Source organism: Filicampus tigris, chromosome 7, assembly GCF_054856515.1.
Source record: "Filicampus tigris isolate MCC_2025a chromosome 7, RoL_Ftig_1.0, whole genome shotgun sequence".
Lineage (NCBI taxonomy): Eukaryota > Metazoa > Chordata > Actinopteri > Syngnathiformes > Syngnathidae > Filicampus > Filicampus tigris.
Window position 1 is genome coordinate 13,376,325 of NC_141223.1, and position 12,604 is coordinate 13,388,928.

The 12,604-nt window shown below is 40.0% G+C and overlaps 1 protein-coding gene and 1 long non-coding RNA gene across 2 annotated transcripts in view; one reads left to right on the plus strand and one right to left on the minus strand.

Annotated features, from left to right (window-relative positions):
• The window catches only part of gbe1b (glucan (1,4-alpha-), branching enzyme 1b), a 100,955-nt gene extending 88,754 nt beyond the window's left edge, over nucleotides 1–12,201 (minus strand). The window contains exon 1 of the mRNA XM_086036427.1: nucleotides 11,944–12,201. Coding sequence (XP_085892553.1) covers nucleotides 11,944–12,050 — 107 coding nt within the window. The 5' untranslated portion in view covers nucleotides 12,051–12,201. The remainder of the gene's footprint in view (nucleotides 1–11,943) is intronic.
• On the plus strand, nucleotides 4,522–7,749 carry LOC147144834 (uncharacterized). The gene is made up of 4 exons (XR_015087503.1): nucleotides 4,522–4,658; nucleotides 6,050–6,140; nucleotides 6,863–7,142; nucleotides 7,523–7,749. It is a non-coding gene; the product is annotated as an uncharacterized LOC147144834 (long non-coding RNA).
• Nucleotides 12,202–12,604: the final 403 nt, after the last annotated feature.

Below are 12,604 nucleotides of genomic sequence, written 5' to 3' on the forward strand. Positions count from 1 at the left end.
CTGGTTTTACTTTGAGAACATCCTTACCTGTTTTCTGACATGTTTACGGACCAAACCAGTGAGTGAATCATTATCAATTCAAAGTTGTGCATTTTCTGCAGTCAACTTGAAATAATGTCCTAGTTTTCAAAAAAGGCATGAACATTTCTTTTCCTGATTCATCAAAAAAAGAACCGCGCGGATCACTTCTGTGGAAACACTGCCGTGGAACCGGGTGGTTCGGAACATTCACAAATGTACTGATAGACTCCAAAACTTTTTTGAGCCATCAATTCCATCCATCAGGTTGTCCCATTGCGGAAACCTTGAAATCTCTTTGATGCAACTTGGCCTAATTCCGTCCTGAACCTGTCTTTTCACCTTTCAGGAAGGATACGCTGACTACTTTGTAATTTATCTCACTTAGCTTCCTACAGCCAGCTGGTGTCCATAATAGACCCGCCCCCCACCACCACCATCACAACCCCCAGTACAGAAAGCCTCTTTCAGCCAGCTGAGTTAAGTGCACATACTTCCCTGTAGCGTCCATGCCAAGCTTTCCACTGGCCTCCCCCAATGCCCTTGGGTGACGGAATGATCGCACGTACGGACAGACAGAACCACCATTTCTCAGCAGCTGCTTGCGGAGCGAGGAAAGGGGGAAAAATAAATGGCAACTTTGTAAAGCCCAACCATAAAATTGAAAGAGGAGAAGGAGAAGATTCACATGCGGGATTAACAGACTCAATGATAATAATGCTTAAACCAATAGGAATACAGAGATAACGATTTGCAAAGTCTTCCATGTTTATTTGAGGGTTTCTATTGACCGCAGTGATGTTTTCGCTCGTCAAGATGCAAAGAATAGAGCGTTGCTACTTAATCAAGTATAGAGGTAGTGATTTTTTTTCCTTTTCACTGAACCCAGCAGAGGTGGGTAGAGTAGCCAAAAATTGTACTCAAGTAAAAGTAATGGTACTTCAGAATAATATGACTCAAGTAGAAGTAAAAAGTAGTCATCCAAATAATTGCTTGAGTAAAAGGAAAAAACTACAAGTACTGAGTAACTGTAGCGTCTCATTTATTTTTTATTTTTTTTAAAAACAACCATTCAATCGCACGAAAATACAAAATAATCATCTTCAGGCAAATTAAAGTCAATCCAATCAGTAAAATGAATTACATTTACGTTTGCATGCACCACCTACACAAATTGACAATAGTATTAAGACACCTGGGAACTGTTTTAAATTGTGTGGGGAAAAAGCATAATACCTTATCCCCCTCATGGTCACATTTGACTATCTAGAATTCACCTTTTTGCATTTTTTCTTTTCACAGAAAAAACTAATGCGGCTTTTGTGCTCTTTCTGAAACACCTTATGATGCCATTAGATGACGGCAAAGCCCTGTCAAAATAGGAAAGAAGTAGAGTAATTGGTGTCAAGGAAGTATTCGAAAGCGAGGAATCTAGGCTGAGACACAAACTTTGGATGTCAAAGAGGAGCCGAGTTTAGCCTGGGTTGTTAGTGGAAATTACAGAGCAACTGTACATGTACATTTATTTTTAAAGGTAATGTTGTAAGATGAAGTTGAAATTTTATTAAACAGGATAAGCAGTTTAGATAATGGATGGATGGATTTTTGGATCATAGTTTGAGGTATATTTGCGGACTTAACTATTAATATAAGCGACTGCTATTATAATAGTCAATTACCTTAAGTTTTCATGGCAGAGTTTAGTCTTTGTCTCAAGAAAGAACCTTATTTCTATCTGATCCGTGATGCCGGAGGGGATCGGAAGTAAATTTATATTGCAGTTTTGTTTTCAAATTAAGCACTATCGTCCAATCCCAGCTCATAATCTTCTGTCAAGTTCAGGACATGCCTTCTAAGACTCTCCCAAAGGGGCTGTTATGATCTCTAACCTCTTCACATGCAGACGGCAAGACAATCAAAATCTAGACACTGTTTAGCTGTGCTGTGTTTTGCGCGCGACTTATGTTAACGGCACAGTCGAGAAACCCCGGAGAAACACCGACGGTGCCTCGTCATCCCCGGACGCGCTTGAAGCCGCCGGCAAGGTGGCAGTGAATATCGGTTTATGGCTAAGTGCGTTAATGAGGCTAAATGGAGAGCTGGACATCAGCAGAGAGCTTGACTGATGGAAGCTAAGATTCAGCCACAGCCCGCAGCTAATGATATTAAATCGTAACTTCAAGTCACTGCATCAATGTCAGTCTCGCTCTGGATAACCGGCATCAATTTGAAATTGCTTCAAATCCGGTCGTGCAGAACTCTTCACTGTTCATTTCAATCGGAAAGACATACTTATGTCTTTCATAGTCCAGCCATTCAATCCCAGGAATTTATTTATATATTTTTTTTCAAACATTAGGGTGAAAGAAGAGTGTCTGAAAATGTCTGGTGCTGAATGAGTTAATAAGCAGCATTCGAGACATCACGGCTTGCCTTTTGGTTGGCTCCAATTTGAGTGCTTCACGGCGCCGCGAGCTGCAAGATTTCCTGCCGTCTTGCGCAAGCAGACGGGTAAATAATGAAGCATGTCAACAGAGCAAGGCCCGACGGGGCTGTAACCTCCGCGCAGTATTAATGCCGCTTCTCGCAATGATCAACGCAGCTGCCGGCGTTCTGATGAACTCCGATCCCCAGGGCCGGCAGTCTCACACCGGCTGGCCGGCTGAAGCTGGCGGGGGGCAAAGTTCAACAGACACGCGCAGCCCTCGGCCATGGCATGCTGGTGAGATCTGAAGGGTCCGTCTATGAGGTCAAAGATATTTTTCCTGATAAACCAGCTCGATTCTTGGCATGCTAAGACTCAGCATGATGCCAAAGCTTGAGACATGACTTCCAAGGTGTTTGGACTGTTTAGACTGCCAAGCCACACAACGCCCGAGGCTCCTTGAGAGCCTCCACCGAACAGCGCCTCATCGGGAAAAATCACAAATGCACGTTTGTACACAAAAGCAAGCAGTGGTGGGCCATACATTAGGTATCTGACTTAATACATCTTTTTATACCATCACTATCACGGTGCAGTTATAAAAAACACCAATATTATGCAAAAATGCAATACAACAGCAGGTAGGTCAACATCAGAATGACAAAAACGTGAAAAACGAACATAAAATACATCATACTCACCTGAAATAATGTGAACTAAATATCTTAATGTGTGCAGACCGCTATAGAAATGCTTTGTTGGGGTGGAACTTGGCTTGCTCTGGCCGACCAATCAGAGGACAGAAAAATGTTGATGTGATTGCAGGCCAGTTTAGCTGGTCCTATGAGGCGAATTTTAAAACGGACTGGTTTAAGTCCCAATGCTGATCTTGTTTAAAAAGGAAGTCAACCCAAACTTTTTTTTTTCAAGAATATGCTCTATGCAGGCCCACTTGTCAAAACATGGCATTCTGATTAATATCGCATTTGTGGAATATGAGTTAGGCAATAAAAGCCACCCGTTTTTGTCCACCTCAGGGGACGGCCATTTTGCCACTTACTGTCGCGTGAAAATGACATCACAGTTGCTCAGGGCTAAGATAACAACCAATCATGGTTAAGCTCCAGAAAACAGGTGAGTAGTGGCGGTCGATATGGTAAAAATATAATGTCACTCAATTTTTAAAAAATAAAATCACGATCATGATTTTATTATGATTCTTTTTGTACATCGTTTTTTTTAGACTAATTTGCACATTTTTGACCATTTTCCTCATGTTAAACATATAGAACATATTTAAAATCTATATAAAACCCTAAAAGAAAAAAAATGACATTTTAAGCCAGCTAAGCTTTTTGAACAGGTTTTAATTTGAATAGTGCCAATTTTTATCAAAATATGCAGTGAATGTAAACATAAAAGGTAACATAACGTAAACATAAAAACACAGCTCGTAATGCGGGTCTAGTACTTTGAAGAGTATTTTAAAGCCCCCGTTTTCCACTGCTTTAATAGGAATCATGTCTTCAGCAAGGTAATAAGTCACAGCCTCAGTTACTTCTTTACACTGCTTGCTTGTTTTTTCATATGGAGTGCCCTTGTTAACTGACTGTGTTGAGTTGTTGGTTAGCTTGAAGCTAGCAGCTGCCTCTGGCTACCATGTGTCTGATCTCTGTTTGCTTTCAATGTCGGCGTAGTTTTTTGGGTGCTGTCTCTGTCTCCGCAAGTGATTAAACAGGTTTGTCGCGTTGCCATTTGACGTCCGAACCGAGTCTCTGCAAACTTTGCAAATAACTGGTTTGCGCTTTCTCCTCCGAGGAAAAGCCAAACCAAATCGACACTGTGGATGTGGAGTTTCTTTTCGGGACCAACTATGCTTCGTGGTGACTTTCCGCTATAGCTAAACAAACAAACAGGGAGGGGGGAGTGTCACGTGCAGTGTGTGTGCTGTGATTGGTTGGTTGGGTATGCGTCAGCGGCTTTGAACCGCCATTGAGCTAAACTTTATAGAACGTGCCCTGTAGACGATCAAACGCTCTTTCGGCTTTATGAGATCGTCAACACGTTAAAGTCCTTAAAACGTGTAGCAGCCCATAATGCGAGTAGCAGCCCACACTTTTATCTTTCGTATCCTGAAATTTCTTGTCGTAACAAGAGGCAATATTTTCCTGTTGAGGCGTTTCGTAAATTGAAAATTTCGTATGAAGATACGTTCGTAAGTAGAGGTACCACTGTATATTTAGACTAGTGAAGGGCCCATAGAACATATAATTGCGAATATTTTTGGGGGGTTGACTTCTACTGTTACATTTGCCAGCACTACTGATTTTGAATACCTTAGGCCAGGGGGTGGCAACCCGGCGGCTTTTTCATCCTTATGTTGCGGCTCTGCGTGGCTTGGCAAAATAAATGATAAGTGTCCGATTGAAGTGTATGTTATTTGTCTCAAAAACGTGTATCATATCTTCTTCTAAAGTCAAAGTTTTTAACTTGGTGGCTCTTTGAGTGTAAAAGGTTGCCAACCTCTGCCCTAGGCAGATTACACTGATAGAGGCTGAAATCTGATTGGACAAATCAATAAATATATAAATAATCTAATATCTACATACACTGGTGCCATTATGCCGCGATTTATATATGATCCGATTAGTCGACTATTCGCGACTAACATTGGTGATTAGTCGAGTAGCATAATAATAGTTTGTGGCAGCACTGCTTGACACGCTTGCACCAAACATCACTGCATATTGCGTTTGTGGATGGCTGCAGCACCACACTAGTGCACAGAGACAAGCACGGTAGCTAGTTAAAAAAAATTAAATCGAATCAAAAAAATCGGGAACTGAAAATCAACAATTGAATCGGCGCTTGAGTGAATCGTTACATCCCTAATCACCATAAATGTCCACTTTATGCTTCATCTTTCAAGTGGGATTAAATTAAAGTTAAATATAAAGTCAATACTGTTACCCAAAACAACTTTGCAGAGTCGATCTTCCCGCTGCCAGCACTTTAGTCTCTCCGCCCACACGGAGCGCATTTTGGATGACTTCATTGACTGTGTGCAAAAAATCAGATCGGTATCCGATATACCACATATAAAAGTAGTCAAACACTTTGACTTAATAAGAAGTCATGATACACGTTTTTGAGACAAATAACGTGCACTTCAATCGGACACTCATCATTTATTTTCCCCAAGCCACGCAGAGCCGCAACATAAGGATGAAAGAGCCGCATGCTGCTCCGGAGCCGTGGGTTGCCGACCCCTGGGATAGACTGCAGGCAATAAATTAATGTAATTTGTGGAACAAAATATTAGAATTTAGAATGTAGGTTAGTGCTTGTGATAATGTTTAGGCCAGCAGAGAAGGCCTGGCTGGATCTGACCGGTCCGCAAGTGACCAAAAGAAATCTCGCTGTAGTTGGTACTGCACAAAGTCTTTGGCCACCGCTTGATTTGTTGTTTTAGTGATGCTTTTATGAGTGTACAATAAGGGTGGGCGACATATATCATCATCGATATTATCGTCAATGTTGCTTGCATGATGATGTTTTACAGTTGTACAATTTTACATTGTCGAGTATTTATACTGTCTTGAAAAGAAAAGACGAACGAGTCCAGTGATGGCTGCAATGAAGGAGGAAGCGATGGAATCCTCAGTCGGTGAATCAGCGTGTCTTATCGAGATAAAGGGTAAATAAAAAGATAAGTGTACATACGCATTAAGCAACAATACTTTCACTCTGATTTTGAAGTTGACACATTTGAATATTGATTGTATATGTTAAAGTTAAGCTATATTAAACTTAGATTAATAATATGCTCGCTTTAAAGATCACTTAATTATTCTCTACCTGCAATTTGATGTTGATGTAGGGTGTCAGTAAATGAGTAGGGAAGTAACACCTCCCACTGATGAGTCATCAGTCTCATTTGCATAATTTACCAGCAACTGTGAGTTGGGGTGGAAAAGCCAACCACCTGGGCCACAGGAACTTGTGTTACCAGGAACTTATATCACCAGGAACAAAATGTTCCTGGGCTTGTTAGTGGAAAAGGGGCTATAATAGACAGCAAAGGAGGAGGCAGTGATAAACCTTCATTCTGCGAATCAGCGGGAAAGAATTCAGTTACAGGACTCTGTGATGGCAGCCGAGGGAACTCAACATTGTTCAGTCCCTCCAGGATTTCGCGAAATTGCGATCGCAACTATTGACGCAAAATCAAGGAAATCCTGCAAAATCACACTTTCCCGCAACTTTGTTTATAGACCGCAACAACTACGTTTTAAAAATGAATATTTCATGTAAGGTTGGCGGTTATTTTGTTTGAAATGGCTCCACGGGTGCCCTACGGGAATAGAGGGGGAGCTGAATTCACGAAAAACAAAATCCCTACATCACATTCTTTTTCAGATGATGGGGGATGTTGACAGCAGAGAGACGTGGAGCGGAGAAAACGTGAAGCATTTACCAACTAAATCACAGCAGAGGGCCATGCAAACCAATAACCGGACCTCCTGCACGAAAGCAGGGGTAAAGTATTTTGTTCTAAATGCAGTGTAACAATAGATTAGAAAAGAAAGCCATTCATCGTTCCAATTACATGTGAAAAGTTTTGAAAGAAGCATGCACTCTACAAATCCTCACGCATGCAATCGACTCGAGATATGTCGGGAGAACAGAACAAATTAAGGTGAGAAACTTAGTTATATAAAATGTGTATGTGAATAATGTGTGCTAAGGCTAGAGTTGGGCAATATGCAGACCAATCATTAAACCTGTCTTCACCAAACAAATTTGAAATATGTGCAAAATGATCAATTGAAGAAGCATCACTAAGTCTGTTGTGTACAAAATCGTACTGTCTTATAATCACACTGAAAATGATTGTAAATGTAATAATACATGTTTTCACATGCTCCGAACACCATTCACTAATTGTGTTAAAAATTTGATATATTGTCCACCTGTAGTTATTTCACAGTACAGGCTGATGATGTGATATTACATTTTATCAAGGCACGCAGGTGGGGAAAAAAGTCTGAGTGCTAAAAGTTTTCGCTTTCTTGTCAGATCTGTGGAGCTATCACCATTCCACTGTCTGTTTGTGACCACCCAGCTATCAGAAGATCCTCGAGAGAGAAAGTGGTCAATGGAGGACCCAATCTGGGTTACCATCAGTTTAAAAAAAATATTTAGCTGCATTCTACCAGAAAGAACAAGAAGCACTGAGGAGCCACATTGATAAAAGTACTCTTGCCATCATATTTAACTCCAGATGCTGAGAGATGTGTGCTAAATATCCTTTTTCAATAAAGAATATACACATTTTTAAATATCTGTTGCTTTTGTTAAAATCCACTTAAAATGTGTATAAAAAGTTTAATTGTAGACAAATTCAGTTTTTCCAGCAAACAAAAAAATGAAACTATTATCGTAACTTTTACTGCAACCTTTAGGAAAATTGCCTGAAATTGAAATCAGGCATTTAAGACCGCAACAATCACAAAAATGCCTGTGAAATCCTGGAGGGACTGATTGTTTCAAAATATGGAGGAGTGTCCCTTCCCAGCGACGTAATTGAATAGCAAGTCCATGTCCCTAGCCTGGAAATGATTCAGGGTTGACAAGACTGACGTCAGTCAGAACTGTAAAATGTGCCAAAACGCTCGACCTGAAGAGCAATTCAACTACAAATCAGTTCCACCACGCACTTTATGGATTAGGAGGAAAGCTGGATGGAGTCGGAGTAGGTTAGAGTCACACACATTGCCCCAAGGCTTTTGCACGATCATGTCGCAAGTTTAATAACAGAACAATCGGGGGCCAACAATAAAGTTTTTCACAGTGTGCTCCCACTTGATAGGTTAAAACAAACTCTGGTGCCATTTATCAGGTAGCGCAGTGCCTTTGATCATGTAGGAATGCCATCATCCAAAACGTGGAGGGACAAAAATCACTTGAAGAGACATTTGTGGCCAGGCTAAATTAAATATAAAAAACTGCACTGTGTTGGATTGACAGCACTGGGAAATCACAAATAGAATTTAGTGGGAAATCTGGTGCAGGAAATGGCAAGATGAGGAGATAAAGGAAAGTCATGTCTCTTTTGCTCTGCACACAAAACTAACTGTTTACTTAGCAAGCAGCAAGCTACTCTCTTTCCACCCTTTCATGTCTTTCATCCCTTTTAACCCAGAAACGTCTCAACTCCATCCTCTCCCTCAAAGGTTACAAGTATGTGGTGAATGTCTCCCTTATGGGTCACCACACAGATTCAGTTAATCATTTAAATCATTGAAATGAACAATTTTGGAATACGACTAGCATAAAATGAGAGAGAAGTGAAGGAAGTAAATACGGTACTTGGATTTTGGTCATCAAGAGCCACATACCAAAGTTCGCTTATTCGCTTGTTGGAGTTTTACTTGCAAGAGAAACATATCTATAGTAAAATACACATCTCATTGTTGTCAAAGAAAATGCAAATTAATTTCTTATCCGTCATGAAAAAGAATCCAAATCTGTTCAAGTTGTCATTTTGTAAACACTTTGATGACAAATGTAAATTTTCCAACACTGGAGACTAAAAAAAATTTGACTCATGCTGAGATATCAAATATTGTCCGTCCATAACTGTAAATTGATCTTAAAGAAAAAAAATATGTGGCAGATGAACAACTATCAACCCAACACATCACAGTAGGGAACAATTATTTGAGCTCCATCAGCAGGGGCTCGTATTTGAGGAACACCGTCTCGGGTTCGGCGAAGCCTGGCAATCTCAAGCTGCGCATGTGATGGAACTGACACTTCTCTTCTTGACGAAAGGTTGGAGCCTGCCATGCTGGCTGAAACTACAAAGCGGGTGGTCCCTAACCTGCCATATTGCAAAGCAGACCCTCATGAAAATGGATATTAAAAATAATAACAATGTGACCTCTGAGCGAAGATCCTGTTCCACGCAAGCAATTGGTTATTACATAGAGACATCTAAGTAAATAACATTTTGTTTTTCATTATACAACCATCAGCATAGGTATGGCTATATATGAGCAAAATGACACAATGTCTTTTTATAATCTCTGTAAATAATATCCAGGGTTCTTCCAGGTGGCAGAAAGTGAGTGACTAACACTGACTTGAAACGAAAACCATGGCAAAAATGTGTTGTGTTTGAGGTTGCTATGCCAGATTTACCCCGAGAGATTTATGTTTTTCCCTTTCCCTTTCATTAAAAAAAAAACAATTTGGTTGGGTTGTCTTAAAATATCTCAAAATAATGACTATCCTGATAGCCAGGGTAATAATAGTTTTGGATTTTTCATTGCTTCTTTACTATCATGGACTTTGTAGGCAGGTGCCACAAATATATATTTTTTTTTCTCAATCATTTAGCTTCTATTTCAGGCAAGATGTGTCATACATCTACTGACTATGGCATCGGGCATTTCTGTATTCAGCTAATTTGGCCCTTACATGCAGTAATGACGCTAGAGCATTATTAAATGACCATGGCATCATAAACAGGAGCGTCATTCAGTACAGCACACTCCCCACAATGGTATTGCAGCAAGTCATCAGGTTTGAACTACTGCACAACGGCTAGGCCGTCTGTGGTCAGTCACATTGCACAAACATGAGACAACATCCAGGAAACTCATTCAAGTTCTTTAAGGTCACCCTGCTGTGCAAAAAAACAACATGTTGTTGAGTCCACTGAGTGGCTATTTGCTTTAAATGCACATTGCTGCTTGAGTGGGGAGGCCAACGAGCGTATTTGTGTAGACCTTTTAGTGTATGTATAAAGGCACACACGATTGTATTGCAATTGCAATGCACACGGGAGCTGAACAGAGCCGTCTTACAGCACATTAGCACAAGAACATGACAATCGTTGCATTTCAGGCCAACTCACAGCAATTTTAAGCAGATTTCAGAGCAACGGAGGTATTGTTATGAAATGCTATGGCATACTTAACTCACAAATGCATTTATATATCAGAAAATGCTCTTTGATCATACTTTTATTAGGACTTTATGAAAATACCCAATGGTTTCTCGCCACTTGTAAAAAGGAAAATGGTAGGGAATTAACTACCATGAAGGGAAACCTATCAATTAATTAACCATCTATAGTAGGGATGCAACTAACAATTATTTTAATAACCATTTTTTTTCGCTTAATCAATGAATTAGATATATATAAAAATTATTTAAATTTCCATCCCTTTCTCCAAAAACAGGACTACAAATTGACAATGTGGGAAAATGCACAAACATAAGTGATTTTAATTGATCTACTGGTTTGGTCTGTAACATGCATCAGAAAATCTGCAAAAAATGTATCAGTGTTTTCCAAAGTAAAAGCAGATGTCTGTAAATGTTTTGTTTTTGATTCAACACAAAAGTCACAAATTAGAGGACTTGGACTTTTCAACTTTTCATTTCAACTTGGCATTTATGAGACTTGACTTAGACTTAAACTATATGACTTAATAGACCCAGTTTCTATTGGAAAATCTGCATTTTCAAACTAGAGTAGTACTTGTCTTGATTTCAAAAGAAAGGCTGTTTTTTGTGTAATATGCACAAACATGCCAGGTATGCTATGAGGTTGATGCTCATCAACCAACTATAATGGAATCTACAGATTACTATATTGGATTCAAGAATTATCATTTTGATTTTTTTCTTTGCATGTTTAGTTAAATCACTCGAAAAGAAATGGCTTGAACAAGATATAAAGCCCCAAAAATGTCAAATATTAAATATCAAGTTGAATTTTATACAAAAAAAAAAAAGAAAAGAAATATTTTCTTAAAGACTTCAATAATACAGTGTAAAGACATTAAATATTAAACAATCATGAATATAAAACGGCAAGTGCCATTTCTGGCAGGTCCACCACAGCATGGAAGGAACTCAAAAAAGCTTGTTTTATGTTCAATTTTATTTATGTACATCACTTTTTTTCCAGATGTGAGTGCTATACAGAGCTATACTTATAAGGTTGAGGTGAGTTATGACTTACACAAATGTGCCGCACTCCCAATTATGTATTCTATCTATCTGCCTGTCATCAAGAGTAAAGGACAATGGTCACGGAGCCGGCGCTACTGAAGGTAACGCACTACAAACGTCACACAATGGAACTGCGCATGCTCAGAACTCCCAACTGTCAAAACAGCGCGAATTTGCGACTAATTTTCTCGTGTCCTTATCTGGTCACGCAAGGCGAGTGGTGCACCTTCAATAATGTGATTTGTTGTCGACAAATAGGAGCCCAATGTCATTAAATGTCACGCGTAAACACGGGGTACTTGAAGGTGTTGCAAACTTGGCTTTTTAGGTTGAGGTTGTGTGGTTAGGGGGTCCAAAGGTACAAATGTTAGAGCAAAGCATTGACCTCAAGCGCATGACATTCATCGCTGTTTTTCTTGTCTTATTTTTTTTTTTTTTTTGCTCCAATGCGCCATTCGGAAAGCATTTACCTCCGCTTGAAGTCCTTCGCGTAGGGTTTAAGGTACGGGTCCATTTGGAGGAGTGCGTTGAACTCAGGAATGGTAACATTATCCACCCGTTCCGCCATGGTTTCCATCCCGAGACCTAAGTAATCGAGCACCGAGCTCCGCTCGTTGCCTGCCTCACCGTGTGTGCGAACAAAGCGCAGGAATGTACATCGCGGGGGACTTTTTTGTGGGTCTGGCAGTGACAGGAAGGGAACCAAGTCCGCCCTCCTATCACAGCACGCGGCTGTGTTTTACCACCGGGAGGAGCCGAGTTGGATCGAACATTGCCGAGTGCGACTGTGACGCCTGCCAAGCTGACAGCACGTCAGCTAACTGCAACGTCATAGGTAGATGACTCAGATGGATATTTCAGAGGCATCATTATTCATATACGTATTTTTAATATCATTCTCTTTCACAATGTAAAGAAATGAGAACCCTAAATGTGTTATTTTCATTTTCACGTCGTGAATTGTTTCAGGCAGCATGGTGACCTCACAGTTCCTCAACCTCGAGGTTGTGTCCCAAATTTAAATAAATACATTCATGGAAATTATAGTAAGTAAAATGTAATGTACTGTATTGTCCATTAAAGATTCTTTTTTTTGGGGGGGGGGTATCAATTTTTTAAATTAAAATAGTC